A 9339-nucleotide genomic window follows, 5' to 3' on the forward strand; every position below is an offset into this window, starting at 1 on the left:
GCAATGGAAACAAATTCTATAAACAATTATAAAAGAAGATATCCCTTAAATTGACAATTTTCATGAAAAACAAAGTCAAACGAATACCAAAGAACACTTTAATTTCAACATTTTCCAGATGAAAAATTATACCAATCAAACACTATTAATTGATAATTCACATTAAAACAATTTCTAGGCAATTTAGTTCCCTAGAATTCGTTTTCTTTCCACCCAAATTCCATCTTTACAATCAAACGGACCCTAAATTCACCCCCTTTAATGCAAAATTAGAGGAAAAGAACTCACCGCTATTTTCCAGAAGCTTTGATGAATTCAACCTGCGAGAAGGCACAGAACTCAGGAGACGCTGATAATCTGGAAGTAGAGACTGAATAAACAATTCCAAATGAAAATGAATTTATCAAATCAAATGATAGTTGAAGCAACCAATGAATTAACCGATTCAATACTGAGTAATGCATATTGGATACTCAGACGCCCAGGCACTAAATCATAGTCAATTTCAAGGGGCAGAAGAAAAGGAATTAGGAACAACACCTCCGGACTGTCAAAAAAAGAATGAACAAAGACGGGCTCACCTTCGGAATGCTAGCAGTATTGCGCAGCTCCTCAGTTTTTCTCAACTTCATACCCGAGAAGAGTTCATAAATAAGACAGCCTACCAATTACAAAGTAACAATAATAAATAAATACGGGTCATTATTAACAAAAAAAGGCGGTAAATCTTCTGAAATAAGATAAACCAAAAATAACCTTGATCGATCTATTTATCAACTCAAGAGCTCGAAAAGTCAGAGAGTTATTTGAAGCGAGTACACTAAGACTTAAATAACACCTACAGACAGAAGTGCTGAAGTATGATAAAAGGTTGACCTTTTGTCAATAGGAAAAAAGTCTTCACAGACTTCAATTGTTTTTAATTGAATTGCGAACAAGATTCTGTCCTAGATTCGTAAACTATAATGGATGGAAAATGTAGGCGGTCACAACTCATGTTAAATTTAATTCAACCACATTCAAAATTATTACTCATTATTATCACACATTTTTCGTGGTCCCCATCACTAATCCTCCTACAAAGTACCTAACACGTTTCCCGATCAGAGGCTTTATAACTGGACATTTTAGCTTTGCCTGTCCTATACCAAATAATTATAGTCTCTACATGTTTGTTAAAATTTTTTGCACAAATCATAAAATAGTTGAGGCAATTGAACACCTACCCAGACCCCAAGAATCAATAGCCCAGGGTGGAGATTTTCTGATAGCTGTCCAGTCAGATTTTGACAACTCCATTGGTTTGTATTGTGAACCAATAAGCCATTCATATTGCTGTGTCAAAAATGAAGTAAGAATTATAAATCGCATGCCAGCAACCTGACCAGCTAATAGAATGAAAATAATCACAATAAAACTTCTGCAAGATGCATCAAATATGTCAGCAACCTTTTTCCATAAAAAAGAACTCACACGAGAAAGCAATATGCCTCATATATATCTGTGTGCAAGGATTAAACACAGACAAGATTGTTTAATTAGAAACAGAAAATGCTTTCCCTAAGAACATTATGAGATTTGCATATGCATTCATTAGCAGATAATATGTTTTCATGCGTGATGCAGTCTTGCATGTTGCTTTTCACAATAACACCAAGAAAAATTTGTACATGGACAATTTTATCAGGAAAGATCTTTGGTAGTAAGAATATTCAGTAAAGGGGAGGATTTTAAATCATAATGATTATTGTACTCTGCAACATTTTTTAGTTTTTCCTCCCTCCGCATGGCTAGCCAAAATTGAGTTTGCACATCACAAACTATGCTGAAAAGAGCTGAGAAAAGATACACCAAAACTCATTATTTACCAGCATTGGCCCTGCTGAAGCTTCATTATTCCCATCAAACTCGGACAGAATATCAAAGGCATGTAACTTCCAGTCCAAAGTTTGAGTGACAACAACACTAGCCATACAAACATTACCATGAATCTGCAGTAGCAAAACAGAAAATCATTATCCTGTATTGCTAAAAGCAGGAAACCAGAGGAATAAAAGAAATTGCAGCAGAAAACTTCACAAATAACCATTCATATAATAAGAAGATCAAGAAAGTTTGAACATTTATGAGCTGACACAAAAAACCATATCTGGCATCATGGAGATCTTCATCAGTTTATAATTAGGTCACAGGTAGGAAAAGCTTTATAGCGATTAGCGATTGGGGGAGCTTCATGCCTCTGTTAGAAAAACTTTATCAGGCATGATTCATGCCTCAGCAACTAATATATCACTCTTTTTGAAAAAATGTTAAAAAATTTAAACCTCTTCTTTTAATTTATCTAGCTAAAAGAGGCAAAGAAATAGACAAATAATGCATGCATTCCAATAAAAGTAAGAACTTGTTTAAAGCTTAAAGTGCATGTAAAAAAATATTGAGTCCTTGTTTGAACCACATTATTTCCATAAGAATGCATTTTTGAATAGTGTATTGATAAGAAATGTGTGATTAAAAAATAAGGAAAAGTTTTTTATTTTAGTATAAAATTATTTTATTAAAGAATGTGTGGTTGAAATGATGTCAAATCACTGTTTAAAAATGTATTTTTTTTTATTTTTTTTTTTAAATGTGGGTCAGATAGGCCTGAAGATGAAACAATAGAATGTCAACTTGCCTCCAACTGTTGTAAATTATGGATAACAGTTAAATTTGACTTGATTACATACCAATTTACAATCATTATTTAGGAAGCTCACAGCTTTAGCTATCCGATGCAGTCCCCATGCATGATACTCATCCCTGCCATAAGAGGAAAGTAAAATATTAGAATTTGAGTTTATTGCCTAGTATACAAGAGGACCAGACCCAAGGAAACAACAAAAATACCTCAAAGAGATTGGCAAAATGCAAATGCTAAAAATTAAAAAAAAAAATCATGTAATTGAATATACATACTGTAACTCCAATATACGAAAGCAAAATACACACTTGATTTTGCAGATAAAACTGTAATAAACAAATATCTAACGAATACAGATTGCAAAGTTTTCATTAAAAGGGGATAAAAAGAAAAAGCTATGAGATTGAAAGTATAAAAGTAGAGAACAAGATGTCCTCTATAGCATAACAAAAAGAATAATACTATTACCTGTCAAGTGTGACTTGTAAGTGTAATTTCATATGAACACTTTTACTTTTTTTTCATCAGGGTCATTACATGTCAAAATAACAAGAAGCGCAAGGGAATAACAATATTTACACCTTTGGCTGCCTTCTAATCCCAATTCCTTGATCTTTTCAGACAGGGGCATAACAGGCTCTGTAACAATGTAGATTGTAACCTTTGTATTTGTACCATCAAAAATTTCTGCCTCGGTACTGTAAAGAAACGACAAGATAATTGGATGCCTAACCTGAAAGAGGATGAATCATTCAGATCTAGGACAACAAAGAATAATGTGTAAACCAAGACTATACATTCATTCACCATGCATCGAGAAGTGCACAAAAAAATAAAATATTACACTTTTGATACATTACAAATCAAGGACTCATAGTGGGGGCCAGATTTCTTCCCATTGCATTGCATAGATGCAGAAACGCACGAAGTACTCCTTCAAGCCTTATTTGTTATATAAATTCATATGTAGTACATATTGCAAAAGACTGGGTGCATTAGCTTTGTCCTTTCTTTTAGTAAGGTAATTCAAGATTTTGGGTTTATCCAACATCTCATAATCATAACTTTTCACCTAAATGGATATCACAAGTCAGCTGCTAACCAAGGAAGCAATATTGATTTTCTTTGCTCTTAGCAGCTTGCCGTCAACATTAAGCAGAAACATTTTTTTTTTTTTTTTATCTCCACATAGGCTCCTAAGCTACATCCAATCAATTATCCCTTGTGATATCAAATTGCATTTCATCTCTAGAGCTATTAACTACTTCGTTTCTATATTTGATGCCGAGCCCATAAAATTGTTACTGAAGCACGAGCAAATTCAGATGCAACATCATTATAGCTAGAAAAACTAAAAAGATTGGTAACATAGTCAGGAAGGAATACTTTTGAGGTAGTAATTTTTATTCCCATGAAAAAAAAAAAAAGATAAAAATTAAAAAATTATGCAAATGATAAGTCTCCAAAACAAAAGTAGCTAGAAAAATAGTAGTTTTTCAAATTAAAGTATGAAAGTATAATTATGCAGTTGACAAAAAGTTCTCAAGGACACAGAAAGGTATGGTCAGTAAGGATGAACATTTGTACAAAGTATTATTATTAGTTCAATGGACTCACGCAACAATGACACCACACAATATTATCTCGACCAATCTTGTGGAGATTATGATTATTAGAGGGAACTACTGCAGACCAAATAAAAGAAGATACAGGAAATGGCAAAAAAAATTTGTTTGAAGCTTACCGTTCGAAGGCGCTTGACACCATTGCGACCCGCAGCTAAATGGCCATCATTTGCATTGCTTCCCGAAAGAGAAAATATTGATACAGGAGTCCCATCGTCCTGTTAAATAAAAGGGAAAAGAGAGAGAATAATGATTAGAGGCCTTATATTTCACAATGGTCACTACAATTATACAAAAAGTAAACAATGCCTAGACTTTAAACTAATGTCAGAATGTGGCTATATATTCCAGCACAACCTCTATGAGCAGCTCATATTTTCTACTCCCACTGCATGGAGACGTAAAGGTACAGCTAACTCAATTTAAAAGCATAAAGGATAAGAGCTTCATGATTATGAAAGGTGGTTATAACCTCTTATACTTGAATTTTGCAAGTGGAAAATCAGTTCTTAATCAATTAGTAAGGCCGCGAAAGCTATCTTTAGAAGAGTAAATCAATTAAAGAAGTCCATACTAAACAAAACTTTGAAAAACTTGACATTGAGAATTTGCAATGACGTGGAAGGATGAAAATATAGAAATTCCTGTTACTACGGGGCTGTGTGCATACACACTTGTACATCTACTCATCAGCAGTTAATGAAAAAATAACTATAAAATCACATACTTAAGACAAAAATGATATGTATAACTCATCAATAGTTTTTTTCTGGAATAAAGATTTGGCAGATGCAAAATATGGCAAAATATGGTTCTGATGCAATTCTAATACATTTTTTGCTAGACGTTGACAACATCGAGAGGAAATTCTATTGTATGAACACTTCAACTAATATAGCGTTCCATGTCCAATACGTGTCGCACTCATGTCAACCATCGAACTTTTCAGACACTCTACCATGATCATTTTTATTTTTTTATTAGAAATATTATTTATTTTTAACTCAAAGTTATTACTAATAATAAGTATGCACTTATATTTAAAAGATTTCATCAAAAAAATTAATAACAAGTACAAAACTAAATTTATACGATATAAATGAAAAATTTTAAAGAATTTAATCAACATGTCATTTCAATACTTTTTTCAAAAATCGCATGTAGACGTACAAATGTCCGTCTCGATACATCATAAGAAGAAATAATGAAGTGAACAACAAAGATATTGAAGATTTTTGGGTTGCCTTCCAACTTACACCTTAAGTGCTGTTGGTGACGACTTATGCCTCAATTTGTTGAAGCTTACACCCAAGCTAAGCTTTAGAGCTGCAGTGGAACGAGCTTGTTTGTCTTGCCTTTTTTGAGCCTTTTATTATTGCTCAACTTTATGGACTAATTTGTTATAATCAATAACCTTTATTTTTTTTTTTTCTTACTTCTACACAGAAGGGGAAGGGAAGTCACACTGCCAGAGAATGATTACAAAGAGTGAGGAGATATTCACAGTAACAAGGAGGGTGATAGGGCCATATGGAATTCATATATGTTGATAATTCTCAAGAGGAACTATTAGCAGTAATAATATGGGAGACTTCTAGGTAATTTCTACATCTAGTAGTATATTTGAGAACTTATGTATTAATTTATTTTATGTTTGTTGGTCTTTTAATTTTATTAATTTGTTTTACTTAGATGGTCAATTTATTTATGGTTTGTTAATTTATTAATTTATTTATATTTGTTGGTTTTTTATTCATATTAATTTGTTTTACTTAGATGGTCAATTTATTTATGGTTTGTTAACGAGAATTTTTATTTTCACATTCTTTTGAACTCTTTTATTAGTTTTTCTTGAGATTTGTGCTTCACTCATAGGCATAAAATGCCTTGGTACCTAATTGAACATTTAAACATTGTCATTTCCATCGCTACTTTTGGCATATATTCTCATTTATTATCTTATTATTAACTCTAATATGGGCACACGATGCATCCATCTTAACATCCTCATTTCACTCTGTTCATTCTATAAAAATAACTATAAAAAGAGAAAAGGAGAAAAGAACTAAGAGGTGTTAACAAGTTTTTGAGATATTTTGAGTCCGAGAGTACTTTCCAATGCGGGAAATTTTCATCCATTCTCCAAACAAAATCTCAAGAGCTAAAAACTTCACTATCACCAAAATTTGTGTACACACAGCAACTCCTATGTACTCCCATTGAAATAGTTACCATTAATTACAAAATATGTCTACAACATGACATCAGTAAAACTAAACTCAACTGCCAGCAACCCAAAGTGACTTCCACACATACTTAAAAGTGTTTTACAGGTAGAAAAATAAATTTAGGCTGTAAAATTTCCTATAATGGTAGTTAATGGGCCAGAGCAACACGAGACAAATCTCTTCCTCTTCCATTATTCTCGAGTTGACTTATAATTGTAAAACTACTCACTATCCAAACCTCACCCTAATATTGTTCTACTTTTCTTTAGATAACTAGGATAAGGAATTTTTTTTTAACCTTTTCCCGAATACCAGAATACCTCTATGTTTCCTATATAAACAAATTGTTAACCTCCAGTTATCGCTAGTCCCAGTAAAACCATAGACAACATTTGTCAATTCATCACTTCATACTGCATTATTGTATAAAATCAAATTTTGTTCGCAACAAAAATGAAGTAGATAACAGCATTATCAATTCACTTTTCTGTAACAGCATTGATCCCGGAAAATTGGAACTTAAAAAAGAAAATTCAAGAGAATTCCGAAATGAAATCAACAAATTCAATCAAAACCCAGAAAAACAACAGTAAAACATAGACACATGTGTACGCATATCTGTATAAGATAGATATAGGAAGATGAGATACTGGAAAATAAGGAAACCTTGGAGGTGCCACGGCAGTGAACCCAGGAGCCCCAAGCAGAAGAGTAAGGCTCGCCGATGTCATAAGGCAGATCTTTGAGGCCCGCTCCCGTTCCGCCCACTACACCTTTCAGGAATTTCAGCATCTTTCCCGGCCCGGCCCGATCTAATCCCTTCGAGGGACTCCGGTACTACAATGGAGTGGTATATAATTAAAGATAGCCAGAGAGAGACGAGGTGCGTGGATCTAAAGGGGAAGTGTGCGCAACAGTGGATTATTAATCGAAGTAATTGCAAAAAATAATGAAAAATGCTGAGAGTGTGTTAGAATTTATTTACGAATAATGAGTTATTGAATATTATTTTTTGAAAAATGTGTGATTAGAAAGTAAAAAAAATTATTGATTTTTGTATAGAATATTTTATTGCGTGAATATGTGATGAAGAATGTCGCTATAGCAAATCATTTAGAATTTTAAAGAGCGACAAACAGAGGCTTAGTATGCTTGATTCTGTGCATGACGATGTACGGTAAGCTTTTTGATCGTCAATGTGACGTGGTTTTGAAGAAGGGAAAATTACAGTGGCAGTCTCTTTCCATTGTGAAATGCGTAAACAGGTTATTAACCTTTAAATTTGATATTGACATCCTCGACCTTTTACATATGTAGCAATGCAAGCCTTTAAAAGCAAACTCTGATGTCCAATTTATAGAGGAATAGAGTTGGTAAGAACATTTCCAATCGCAATGTAAAATAGATCCAAGAGTCCGTTTGATTGCCACCGTGAAAAAGACAAATTAATTCCATGTAAGTTTGAAAAGAAAATGACACCAAAACTATAGAAAAACATATTCCATTCAAGGAAAAAAATGTATGTACAGAGGGGGGACTACCGAACCGTGTCCCCCCTCTCACATAACACGTGGGCCCCGCGTGTATTAAATAATGCTGAGTCGTGGCCCCCACCTCTTATTGTGAGTAGTAGGTAAAAGATTATGTAACAAAATTCGATACGTGTAGCATGGTCCTCCATTCAATTGGCCAAAAACATGCTTTAAGGCCATGTTTGATATGCTATGATTTCCATGAAATATAGAAAATGAATTCCATTTTCCCACTTTTACCATGTTTGATGGCAATTTTTCCATGGAATTTGTTTTCCATTTCCTCTCTTCACGCGTCCATCTTCCTTGTTTTTGGGGAATTCCAATTCTTAAGGGTATGGTGAGAATTAAATTTTTAGACAACTTTATTTTTTCATTTTTCTTTTTGGCAATAGAAACAAATTCTAACCTTAATTTAAAAAAAAAAATATTTTCCTTAAATTGACAATTTTCATGAAAAATAAAGCCAGACGAACATGAAAATGCACTTTTATTTCAACATTTTTCAGGTGAAAAATTATAACAATCAAATACAATAATTGACAATTCTCAGTAAAACAATTCTTATGCAATTCAATTCCCTGGAACTCGTTTTCTTTCCACCCAAATTTCATTTTTGCAATCAAACAGACCTTAGGTGTTTAAAACTTGAAATTCGAACTATACTCCCACTTTCATATCAAACAATTAAAGTAGAAAACGAATTCATTGAATGTGACATTTTCCATGAAATTTTCGCCAATCAAACTGACCCTAATTGTAATTTAAATCTCCAAATTAGTTAGAAACCTCTTTCAATAGAGAGATGCAAAAAAATGTAAATTGTATTTTTGAGCAGAAAAATATAAAAAAGATGTAAATTTACATCCACAAAATATAAAAAGTGAATTTAAATTTCCTATTGGAGCAAAATTTGAAAAAGAAATTTTCTCATAAAAAAGAAGGAAAATGCTTTGTCTTCTCAACGCTCCTATCCTACGCCATTGAGCTTGCACGTGCGATGGATGTTAGTGATATATTTGATTTTTTAAAATCATTTCTGAGTAAATGTGAAATTTAGGTCGTATATTTTATTTGTTGAAACTTTAAACTCATTGATAGAAATGACAATTTAGGGTTGGACAAAATAATTTGTCAAGCCGTCAAATTGAACCAAAGATATTGGTTTGGATCAACATGGGCTAGTCAAGTTTTGAGTTTGAACTAGACCAAACCACTTCGAATTAGTTGATTAAAATTTTAAATTTTAAAAATAGATGAATTATTCTTGGTGT

General features: G+C 32.8%; 1 protein-coding gene across 2 annotated transcripts in view; it reads right to left on the reverse strand.

Annotated features, from left to right (window-relative positions):
• Nucleotides 1-7458, reverse strand: part of LOC111392680 (N-terminal kinase-like protein) — a 15882-nt gene extending 8424 nt beyond the window's left edge. The window contains exons 1-8 of one of the 2 annotated variants that reach the window (XM_023018068.1): nt 7200-7458; nt 4425-4523; nt 3262-3413; nt 2727-2799; nt 1869-1991; nt 1227-1335; nt 582-661; nt 289-370 (exon numbers count right to left, since the gene is read on the reverse strand). In XM_023018068.1, coding sequence (XP_022873836.1) covers nt 289-370; nt 582-661; nt 1227-1335; nt 1869-1991; nt 2727-2799; nt 3262-3413; nt 4425-4523; nt 7200-7325 — 844 coding nt within the window. In that variant the 5' untranslated portion in view covers nt 7326-7458. The remainder of the gene's footprint in view (nt 1-288; nt 371-581; nt 662-1226; nt 1336-1868; nt 1992-2726; nt 2800-3261; nt 3414-4424; nt 4524-7199) is intronic. The other variant, XM_023018069.1, reaches the window with a different exon arrangement.
• Between the last annotated feature and the right edge of the window lie 1881 nt (nt 7459-9339).

Source organism: Olea europaea, unplaced genomic scaffold (genome assembly GCF_002742605.1).
Source record: "Olea europaea var. sylvestris unplaced genomic scaffold, O_europaea_v1 scaffold959, whole genome shotgun sequence".
Classification (NCBI taxonomy): Eukaryota; Viridiplantae; Streptophyta; class Magnoliopsida; order Lamiales; family Oleaceae; genus Olea; species Olea europaea.